At 41.2% G+C, this 12,048-nt stretch overlaps 1 protein-coding gene across 1 annotated transcript in view; it reads right to left on the reverse strand.

Moving 5' to 3' along the window:
• Positions 1 to 12,048, reverse strand: part of rab2a (RAB2A, member RAS oncogene family) — a 31,678-nt gene that overhangs the window by 3,778 nt on the left and 15,852 nt on the right. The window contains exons 4-7 of the mRNA XM_053329421.1: positions 9,714 to 9,796; positions 8,580 to 8,672; positions 7,241 to 7,352; positions 1,901 to 1,969 (exon numbers count right to left, since the gene is read on the reverse strand). Of these exons, the coding sequence (XP_053185396.1) occupies positions 1,901 to 1,969; positions 7,241 to 7,352; positions 8,580 to 8,672; positions 9,714 to 9,796 (357 nt within the window). The remainder of the gene's footprint in view (positions 1 to 1,900; positions 1,970 to 7,240; positions 7,353 to 8,579; positions 8,673 to 9,713; positions 9,797 to 12,048) is intronic.

Genomic DNA, 12,048 nt, shown 5'->3' on the forward strand with positions numbered 1-12,048 from the left:
CAGGGACGTGTTCACACATGTTTGTTAGGGCATATGTTCCATGTGTACAGGCTGAATTTTTTGGGCTGCGTGCAGACAGACTGCGCAGTGCATGGCATGACTCTACAGAGACACAGTGTGTTTATGCTTAATAAGCTGGCTGTGTGGATTGTTCTGACTGGAGAACAGTTGTATTAATAAAAAAAGTAATCATCCGCATGACTTAGAACACGCAAATACACTCACCACCCTGGATAATCTAATCCAATCCAATACATAATTCTACTCTACAGTATGTTTCTTATTACTGAGGTCATACTAAGTGGTGGTGGCGTACTGAGGTGCATTATATTGACTGGTGTTATAAACATAAAGTAGAATTATCACTTTCTTGACAATGTTAACAAAAACTGAAAATGTATCAACTTCATAAATGTAGACTTTAAAGCACAGCTGTTGTATTGGATTGAATTAGATTGCACATGTGTCCCTAATAAACAGACACAGAAACTCACATTAGTTTCAGACTTCCAAAATGCAGCTCACATGGCAGATTTGATAAGTGATTCAAACAGGTGTTGTGCTCCCTGATCAGCTTGAGAAACAGTCAGCCAATCAGGGCTTTGGAATCACAATTCATAGCTGGTGAGGATGAGACCGATGAAGCTGCACATGTTAAGTTGTTTTTTCCTTTTCGTTCCTAACAACAACAACTACACCAGCTTCTGTGCTGATTGATAATGACGTGTGTATGATAGATACTGATTGTTTAGGGCAAAATGACATTTTTTCAACATGAACACAAGGTCAGTCTGATGAATGAAGTGAAACATGACAGATTAGTCTGATTAACATGTATTATATCTGCCAAAACTGAAAAATCACTGTTAAGTTAAGAAGTTAAGGTTGTGCCTCCTCTGACCTCCTCTGAGTGGCCCTCGCTTTAAATGTCAATACAGCCGATCACACAATGCTGCGGTTGTGAAATGAATTGCAGTGTTAAACAACATTACGATCATCAAATAGTGATTTGATGGTGTCGCCACAGTGGTGTGTGAATCACTGTTTGCCTGGTTAATAAAACGGGTCATAGCCAAGACCTGCAATCAAATCCCTATTTTCTGTCTGCTCAAACAGCAGAAACAGGAAAAACGTGAATGAGAACGGCTATATCGTGTGTTCAGTGTGCGTTATCATAGAGAGAGAAGCAGGGAGCACAGTGCTGATTTTACCAGCTAAGACTTGCACAAAAGAAAATCTGAACATACTAGCATGGAGCCAGGTCATTTTCACATGTTGACAGCCTTTTTCAGATTTAGCTGCTTTAATGTGGACTGAGCTCCACTCATACATGCTGACAGGCTGGCTGTGTGGACATTCCTGCCTGGATAGCTGCTCCGCTAAAAAGATAACCATCTGCTTCACTGGATAACAAACTTACCGACTGGCTGCATAGGCCAGCTTACAGACTGACTGACTGCCTGGCTGGCTGGCTGGATGAGTGTTTGTTTTCTTGCCGAATGACTGAGACCTTGTGGGATGTGAGGAATTTATGAGCTGGCAAGTTGCCGAGAGAAAGAGAGAGAGAGAGAGAGAGAGAGAGAGCCGAGGAGTGAAGAGAGAGCGAGTGGAAAATAGAGCAGGAGAAAGGAGGAACGCGGGCGAGTTTTGCTTGGCTGGAGTGAAAGGAAGCAAGAGAGGAGGGGTTTTTTTCCCCCCTCTCATCTCCCCCCACTCTCTCTTTTAGGAGGACAGGAGGCAGCATGGCAAACCCCACACGCTGCTGGAAAACCACACCAAGTAGGAGGAAAGAGAGGAGAAGAGGAGAACAAAGACTGAAAGAGAGGAAAAAACAAAAAAACAAAGAAGAGAGAGAAAGAGTCGGGAAGGAAGGATATAGAGAGGGAACAGTGTGTCTCACCTCATTGTTGATATCAAACACTCCCTCCTGGATCTTCTCGTAGATCTCCTTGGCTGTGTTGATGAAAGCCTGAGATAGAGACAAGAGGAAAGGAAGAGATAAGAAGACTCTGGTTATTAAGACTGACAAATATATGCATTTAACAAGTTTCATTTGTTAGAAAAGGACACACCCAGGCTTTGACTGCTGAATATTCTCATTAAAATATGACTTTTCACTCTAAAACTCTTGTTAATGAGCTATGAATATGCATTTTCCTGCCTGCTAGACACCTCTTGGTTCCCATTCATGTCAATATGCTGTGGAAATTATCGTAAAAAAAAATGTTGAAAATCGCTCGAGTGCATCTGGAAATGTGAAGTGATATGTTAAATTTTCCGTGCAGGGTGTGTCAAATGCTGATGAGAAACTCAGACATTCCTCATGTGAAAGTTGGCCGCCGCTCAGCTTCACCTTCGCCGGTTATGTCAATGAATAAACACACCCTGCAGACAGACAACAACCCAACATCTACGTCATGAAACGTGCAAGCGCATGTGTGAAAGTGTGTGTTATGAATTTGTCAGCCATACCTGACAGACCTCTACTGTCAAGTACGTGACGGCCGAGCTTCCCAACAGCACTTGAACGCACCGTGGAAAAAAATAAAAATAAAAATGAGCGTGTTGTTCACTGTGATGGATTACTGACCTTCAAGCAATGTCAAGTTATTTCATTTTATTGTGTTCTGAAGTAGATAGAAGCCGTTTGGTAGTAATGTGAAGGACTGGGATGTTTAGTAAATGTGTAAAAAACACAAAAAACCTAAAACAAAGCTAACATGTTTAAAACAGCAAAATTATAAAAGCTTTTAATGGAATAGTTCAACATTTTTGGACACACTCTTGTAGGATTTAATTATGAGAAAAAAAAAAAAAACAGTATCATGTCTGTGCCGTGACAAAGCAGAAAACAGGACGCTGCTAGTTTAACTAGCTTAGCTTTAAGACTGGAAGCAGGAGGAAAGAGCTAGTCAGGCTCAGGTCTAAAGCAAAAAAAGTAAAAAAGAAAAAAAACATGCGTACTAGTGCATCTAAAGATGACAAATTAACACAAGACAAGTTGTAGATTAGAGGAAGTTCTTTTTGTTCTGAAATGACTGTGAAGCTAGTTGGCATATGCACATGCAACACACAAGTCTGCTTAGCTGTGCTCACTGAATACAATTGTGGGTGCTAACAAGCTAACACATGTTTAAAGCTTGGAAATGATAAAAGCTTTTGACAGAATAGTTCCAACAATTTTGGAAACATGCTAGCAGGATTTAATTCTTTAAAAAGTAGATGAACAGTCTTTAACTAACGCTGTTAGTTTAGCTTAGATTAGCGACTGGAAGCAGGATGAAATAGCTAGTAGACCTTTGTTTAAAGTGGAAAAAATTAACTGAAAAAAAAAAACCCTGCCTTAAACCTATCAGCCCATCTGAAGATGACAAATGAATGCATTTTATAAAAAAAATGACAAGTTGTGGTTTTAGAGGGAGATTTTTTTGTTCTGAAATGACTGGAGAAGGTGACTGTGTGAAGCTAGTTGTCACATGCTCAGGCCAAACACAAAAAAAGGTTCCAGAAACCACTTATATAATAAGACATTACACGCAAGTAGTGGGTGGATGAATAAACTGTTACTCATGAGGAAATAGTTCCCATTAAACCACAAACTGGTTAGCCATTTCCTCCTTTCTCCTGTCTTCAGGGCTAAGCTAAGGCTAACACAGACATGAAACTGAATTGCTCACCCTACTCTTGAAAAGAATGCAAATAAATGTATTCCATGAAATATGGTGCAATAACTAAACCTATTACCTCATGTAGGAATATACAAGCAAAGTGTTATTTTTCACATGCCGGAAGCTGAGAAAACATTTCTTCTTCTTGGGAATCACTTATTGTGTGGCTGCAAGTTCAAACTCAGTCTAAAAAAAATGCTGATTCTCGAAAAAACTGTCCTCTGATGCAATAAAAACTGCCTTTGTCTCTCTCATTGATGTCACATTGGTCTATTTTATTCTGCATCCGTTTTCTGTTTCAACAGAACAGGAAACACATCGAGGAATGTTTTTCTTGTTAGGACTCATAGAGCTAAAGCAAAAAACTAAAGATGCAGACTATTTTGAGGAACATAAGCCTTAAGTGAACATTATCTGAGCCCCTTTCAAAGCTGACGTTTAGGTGGCGTGATTGAATGCAGAAACCCTTATTCAGAAAACTTTCGCTCTTTCTAGTCAACAGCTACGATATTAGGAAGGTCTGAGTGACATATACACACACATAAACACACAGAGAGAGAGAGAGAGAGAGAGAGAGAGAGAGAGAGAGAGAGAGAGAGAGAGAGAGAGAGAGAGAGAGAGAGAGAGAGAGAGAGAGAGAGAGAGAGAGAGAGAGAGAGAGAGAGAGAGAGAGAGAGAGAGAGAGAGAGAGAGAGAGAGAGAGAGAGGATCAGAGATGTTAGAATAAAGTGGAATTAAGCTCCCTGAGAGACGTGCTTATGACTTTGGCGTCGATGCTCTGTTGTCTCTGGGGACAGTCTCTTAGTGTTTGTGTCTCCCGGGTCTAAACTAGAGAACAAGCAGAAGGATCTGACATCAACTCAGATCACACACACACACAATCTATAAAGGCACAATCAAACTGCTGCCACACACAACTTTTCCAGACCTAAAAAAAAAAAAAGAGTGTGTTTCATAAGTAGAGTCTTTAAAGAACTGAAAATATGTCCTGAACTGCTATCTGACACCCTGTCAGAAATAGAATGGAGGAGCCCAAGGGTGCTCCCCAGCGCACTGGGTCCTGTTCGCTCCTGTCCTCTTTCCACTCTTTCACGTCTCTCTCCATCTCTACCCTTCCTTTGCTTTGAGTTCAGCTGATGGAAATATTATAGAAGCTCAGATTGATGTAGATGTTGAAAAATGGGGAGGAAATGGGAAAAGGAGGAGACGGAAAACTGAGGAGGAAGAGAGGGTAGAGAGAAGATTTGAGGTGGAAAAAATTAGGAAAAGACATAAAAGAAGAGGGCTTAAAAAAACAGAGAGAAATTGTAGAGGCAAAACTGCTGGAGGAAGGAAGGATGTGAGGAAAGAAGATGAGAAGATGCTTACAGGAATCTCTCCCTCTCTCTAAGGACCATCCCTTCAGCCCCGGTGTCCACCCACAGACCCTGACGACAAACCCGGCACACTGATTGGCTGCCGGGTGTCGCTGAGGGGGAGGCAGGGTGGAGGGTTATGAATATGTATGAACTATAACTGGTTGATATACTGCTGAAGACAGAGAAAGAGAGAGAGAGAGATGATGGAGAAGATGGGAGGAGGGGGGAGGGAGAGAGGAAGATGTGTAGGGGACACACCGGAGAGAAGAAGGGGGTGGGGGAGGGGGGTGAAGGAGGACGGAGAGAGGGAAGGAGGGGTGGTGGTGGTGGGGTAAAGAGCAAATGATGGACGTCGAGGGATGAGGAGGGATGGAGCGAGGAGAGATGAAGGGAAGGGAGGAGAGAGGTATCAGGAGGATTCAGAGGACACTAATGAGACAAATTAATCATACCACACACACACACACACACACACACACACACGCTCCCCCTCCCCCCTCATCTTAACCCCGGAGAGGGCTCTACTCGACTGCGGTGTGGGTGTGTGTGTTTGCATGATATAGGCCAGGAGAGAGAGGGTAGAAAAAAAAATCAATGTAAACACACACACACACACACACACACACACACACATATTCTCACTCTCTCTCTCTCTCTCTCTCTCTCTCTGTGGTGCCCAGGGCTGGCATGCTGTGCTGTGTAGGATGGGATTATTTATGTGATTGGATAAGTGAGAAAGGGGTCCCTGAGGACAACGCCATGCATTCATTACACACACACACACACACCAACAGGGGTGTGTCTCTATGAGAGGCGGTGACGTGTTGCTAATGTGCGAGGCTCAAACACGGTCTGATCCAGAGTGCTACAGGTACACGGTCGAGTCAACAGGAAGTCACAAACCCTTCCTTTAGATCTGCTGGAAATAAAATAACCAACAGGCTTGATTCATTATTTAACGTGCACTGGCCAACTGATCAAGACTCACTTTTCTGATTTTAATCAACACAGCTGTTGTCAACTAGCTGATGTTAGTGTGCACCGTTGTCGTGGTGATGAGGAAGGCAGGGTAGTTACCATTGAGGACACTAAGCTCTTGTCATCTGTGTTGTTTTTGTGTACATTTGGGGGCTTTAACAATTTGAGATGTTTCAAATTGACAATTACACATTCTGTAACTATCTTGGACACATGTATTTTAAAATTGGTCAGTTTATCAACATGACCTTTTTAACAAAATAAAAGCAATTCATATTTTCTACATAATGATATTCATAGCAGGATGTGTGAGGCTTTCAAACAGCATTCAAACGTTTATGCTAGGATATATACAGGAAGCATGACTGAGTGATTTCATGAAATTATTACATAACTAAAAGCAGATCATTTGCAATACTTGTTTGGTAGTTAAGAGGTTCAGGTCCTGGCTATGATACTGGAGGATGGGGCTAAAAAAAAAGTCTACTCTAACATTTAGGTCACTGCTGCCCCTACAGTCCTGATGTGCTGAATATCACACACACAGAAAATATCACAGATGTTTATCAAATTTGACCTTTAATCAAATGATTTATGGCTTTGTAAAAATGTGTTAAAAATAATACTGTTAAAATATTATTTAATCTAAATAGACTTTTCTAAACTTTAGAAAACATTTTATATTTTGAAGTTACTGTATGTGTATGTGCGTGTGTGTGTGTGTGTGTGTGTGTGTGTGTGTGTTGTAATGAATTTATCTTGTACCTTATTTACTTGTTGCAATGTGCATTTGAATGTTAAGCACACAAAGTTTGAAATTGCTCTGCCCTTCTTTTACTACAGTTACAGCTGCTGCGACACACCCTGTAAAAACAGTCTCCAGAAGGGTTCAACACATCCTGACATACATGATGACAGATGACAAAGATTTATTACAGTCTTAAGTGACGGGCATGTTGTGTTCTAAACAAACAGGACTAACTTCAGCTGCAGAGATCAACAGGCAGTACTGATATGTGTGAAACTGCAGACAATATGTGTGAAATCCTGCTGTGGCCTTTTCTAACAAGACAAGGTTTATATGTGAGGGAGAGAGCAGAGCTGACCTGAACAAAGCACAAGTAAATTATGATTATTATCTTATCTAACTTATTATCCTACATGTTAACACCAAACTATCTGCCATCTATTGTATGCAGCCTGTGTGTTAGTGTATCTATGTGTGTGTTTGATTACCTCCTCTACATTAGAGGCAGTCTTGGCTGAGGTCTCCATGAATATGAGGCCGTGTTCTCTGGCAAAGGCTTCACCTTCTTCTTTCTTTACCTCTCTCCGTGACTCCAGGTCACTAAAAAAAAAAAAAACACACACACACACAATGACATAACAGATTTTAATTGAGGAAATAACCTGTCAGCCAATAGGAGAAAGATGATACAACTCAGTCTACTGTATGCAGCAGGAAACTGATATTTTAGCTCAAGCTCAAGTCAGGACCTCTGAAATTCTTCTATAATTTGTCAGGTTTTTTTCCCCCAATATATTAAAACAGGATCTGGATCTGAGCTCCAGTCCCTGATAAAATATCACTGACAGCAGCTGATAAAGATGACTTTGTAGTTTTGACTGAAAATCACCTTTTTATTGAGCTATGCCATCTGCTGCTAGCTGGCTACCAATCTCATTTAATGCTTATGTTTCTCATTTTTTTTTAACCAGTTTCACCTTAAATGTAATACAGGAGTTATTAACCACCCTGACAGTTTTAATATATCATTGTATAGCAGCACTAGTTTTGACATAACTATCGTTTTTCTTATGAAACACTGTTACGTAACTTCAGGTACAGCCATCCGTTTTGTCAACAAGCAGCTGAGGTTTGTTGCACGAGTTAACTTCCTCATTTAAATTCAACAGGAGAATGTATTTAGTAATGCAGAATTAGATTGTGGGTTGTCTGTCTGCAATTCCGTCTTTTGACATAACCTTATCTTACACAACGTTATGTTATGTAACCCTCAGGTACAGAGAAAGTGTGAATAATCAGCGGATGTTTGCTGCACCAGTCAGTTCCTCATTTAAAGGAGCAGTGTATAGGATTTAATGTCATCTAGCGGTTGCAGACTGATAACACCTCTCCTCCCCCTCTTGGCATGTAAGAGAACCTACGAGGGTGAAAAATGGAAAAAGGTCCTCTCTAGAGCCAGTGTTTGGTTTGGTCACTCTGGGCTACTGTAGAAACATGGTGGTGCAACATGGCAGCTTAGGAGAAAGAGGACCCGCTCTCTATGTAGATATAAAGGGCTCATTCTAAGGTAACAAAACACCATGATTCTTATCTTCAGGCAATTATATACTAATTAAAACATACTTATTAATACTAAATCCCATTATTCCTTTCATGATAACTACTTTTGTTCAACGATATATTGGCCTACATTCCATTTCCACCAAAGTCCATTCTGCTAGATGTTGTTAAATGTCAAACACTGCTCCTTTAAAAACAAATCTAACTTGAACTAGTGTGGTCCAATCTTGATTTGAGTCATGTACCTAGCAGCAAAAAGGACTTTACCTCTTGTTGCCAATGAGCATGATGACCATATTGGAGTTGGAATGTTGGCGAGCGTCCTCTAACCAGGTCGTCAAGTGGTTGAAGGTGTCCCTTCTGTTTAAAACAAAAAGCAACCAAACTAAACCACACTGATGAAAAACAAGAAGTTCAGAGATAAAGCATCTGTAACATTTTCCATCAAAGAGCTTTACAGTAAACACAGTGATGTCACTTTATTTTCACTTCTGAAATAGGACACAATGTCCTTAGCCTTAGCACTTCCTCTCACAATGTTTATAACAGTTTAAACTGACAATTCTGAGTGAGCAGGCAGCTGTTTTTATTGGAATGAGCTATGGGTAAATAAAAACAGAAATGTGCTTCGGCTTGTGTAATTATTAAATGCACATTCCTTAAAGACAACTGTTTTGAATAGTTTTAATATTGACAAAGCAGTTTGGGTGATCAGACCTTCACTTATCACATTTTATTATGTCATTTCATTCTATCATTATTATTATTAGAGAGTCAACTTTATTCTGTAGAGATGACAGGAAATGAGAGCGGAAACACACAAGGAGAGTCGACACGCAAACAAAAGGTCCTTGGCCGGATTCAAAATGGGGACGTTGCAGCTTTTAACTCCTACACCACCATCACACCTCAACAGCTACATGTGGATTTTCATATGATTTAATATATATTCCAATCAGAGTCTCAATTGATGCTAAACACACATAAAAAAAATAGCACTGGCCTCTTGTTCTAGCTTGAGGCATAATGCCCAAAGCCATGTTGTAATGAACCCTGGGATTCTTCCTCTGGAGAACGTCCTCATCTGGTTTTAAACCATGAGGATGCTGGTCGAGGGGGGAAATCTGACCTAAAGGTGATGCTGGACTAAAGGTCAGAGGGTCATAATAATCATTAAACAATGAACCTCTGGGGACGGTGATCATCAATAACACATTTCCTGTCAATCTGGCCATTAGATGTCAATATTTTTTCCTTTAAAGCGTGGTGCTGACTGGACATAATGCTAAGCAAGAGTGTGAGGCATAAGCCACTGGTGCAGATGTTTTTCAGGGCCTCTAATAGGACTTTAAGACTCAAACAACGCATCTTTATAAGGGTCATTCTGATTGGCTGTGTTACCTTGTGATGTCATAGACTAGCAGTGCTCCTGCTGCTCCTCTGTAGTAAGACCTGGTGATGGACCGGAATGACTCCTGACCAGCCTGGAGAAACACATACATATATTAATAAAGAGAAATTGAATTCTGAATAATTGAAATGACCACACATTCACACACATATACACACATATACACACATATACACACATATACACACACATACACACAAATGCTGATTCTTTGCATTTCCTACTGCAGCCTCATCTTTCACACCGATCCATGCATCAGTCTTGGTTATCTCTCAGTTCATGGTGGTCTAGATTCTCTACATCTATATATGCATATCTCTCTTCTCTTGGTCCTGATTCTCTAAGCAGAGTCCAGCTCCAGGTTTTCAGTGAGCTGGGGGAGAGGACAGGACAGAGCAGCGCCTGTAATTGGATACAATGGAGTCCTCTCTTTCTTTCTCCATCTGTCACAATCCCTTTCTTTCTCTCCTCTCGTGTGTCTAACCTCCTTGTTTCTCTATTTATGAACAATATGGAAGGTCACATTAGCTCTGATGGATCAAACCTGTCTCGTTTGTGTCAATTCGGAGCGTACCGGGTCACCTTGTTGTGTTCTCTCCCCCTTATTGTCTCACCTTCTCCTTCCTAGCGTCTCATCTTTTTTCTTTTTTTTTTTTTTTTAATTCGTTCTCCGGGCCTCCCCTCTTTCCATCAATCCTTTCACCACCCCCCCCACCCTCCTCCTCCCCCCCTGCCACGTCCATTCATCCTCTGTCTCTGTCCCATGTACAGTAACAATGTTGTCTGTGTTTCGTCCGGGGTCGGAGAAGAAAACAAAACGGCGCTCTATCCTAGCAGCTGCAGTCCTGCACTGCTCTGACCTCATCTGAAAAACCAGACAGCCAGTCAGTCAAGTCAGTCAGTCAGTCGGTCGGTCGGTGAATCATACAGCAAGTCAAGTCAGAGGAGCAGGCAGCCAGTTTGTCACCTAGTCACTCTGGTCAATGAAGCAGTCAGTCACTGAGTCAGAGAACTAGTCAGCCAGCAAGTAAGCTGGTCACTCAAACAGTCAGGCAGTCAGTCAGGCAGTCAGTCAGTCAGTCAGTCAGTGAGCAGTCAAGCAGCCGGTAATGCTATTAGTGAATAAATGATAAATAAGGGTGAAAGAGAGGGAACACTGTGTCTGTCTGCCATCTGGCCTACATCCTTGTGTGCACAAACACACACTTATTCATTCAGCATGTGCGGCATGTGCAGCATGTGCAGCCTACACAAATGATCTGACTGGTTTTCTCCAGACATTTGCTGCTGGTTTTGTATCATGCGAGTCCAGTGAGCATCGATAGCCGTACTGGTTTTCATTTCTGACCATCTACCCAGGGGTTATATAACACCTGGTAGGACAGAAAGCCTACAGCAGTCTGAGTAATGAGGGACAGGACTGACATCACTCTTCTGGGCTTCTCCTCATCCAGCACTTATAATAGAGCTCTGGCTCCACCTGCTGGTCGACTTGTTTAACTGCATGTACAGGGCACCCAGACTAATCCTAACAGCTGAAACATTTAATCTTTTTTAAACATTTCCATGTTGTTGGTTTTCTTTGAGGGATCTGTCTAAAGCTTAAACTATCCAGGAAAGCTTTTTTTAACATAAAAACATAATAATGTTGGCAAAATAAGTGAAACATTTAGGTGGTAAGACACGACTCTGAGTGTAATGTTTTTAGAATCCAACTCTTAACTCTTAGACTTACTCCAGATCTGCTGTTCAGCAGAGCGTGTGATGACATGTTTTATTGTCAAGCTCAAATCTTTATATTACAAGTCATCTGAAATGCCTAAATTGTGAGTCAAGTATTAAAGGATTGTTGTGTGTTTTCTATGCTGAGGGAGACAGGAAGAGAGGCACTAAGGCAGGTTGTATTATACACATCTCCAGGTGTGTATTTTTTTAAAGTGGGGCTCTATTGGAGTATCTTTACATGGTTTACAGCTCAAAAAACGTATAATTGGTCTTTACACAGCACCCAAGTTCAGCTTCTGTCTGAAACAGGTTGTGTTTTAGCTCCCGTCTCTTTAAAGGTCCCCTTCCTGAGGAGACCACTCTGTTTCTGATTGGTCAGCTTCCTATAAACTTTGACCACGTTGAGTATAGATGAATGCTCTCCAACTCTGCACCTGGAGAGCTACTGCCCTGAATGTTTTAGTTATCTCCTCTCTCTAACACACCTGATTCTAATGATGAACTCATTATCAAGCCCTTTCACAAGCTTCAGCTGCTTGATAATGAGTTCATTATGAGAATTAGGTGTGTTAGAGTGGAGAGATTCATAAAACATGCAGG

Source organism: Scomber japonicus, chromosome 12, assembly GCF_027409825.1.
Source record: "Scomber japonicus isolate fScoJap1 chromosome 12, fScoJap1.pri, whole genome shotgun sequence".
NCBI classification, from domain to species: Eukaryota; Metazoa; Chordata; class Actinopteri; order Scombriformes; family Scombridae; genus Scomber; species Scomber japonicus.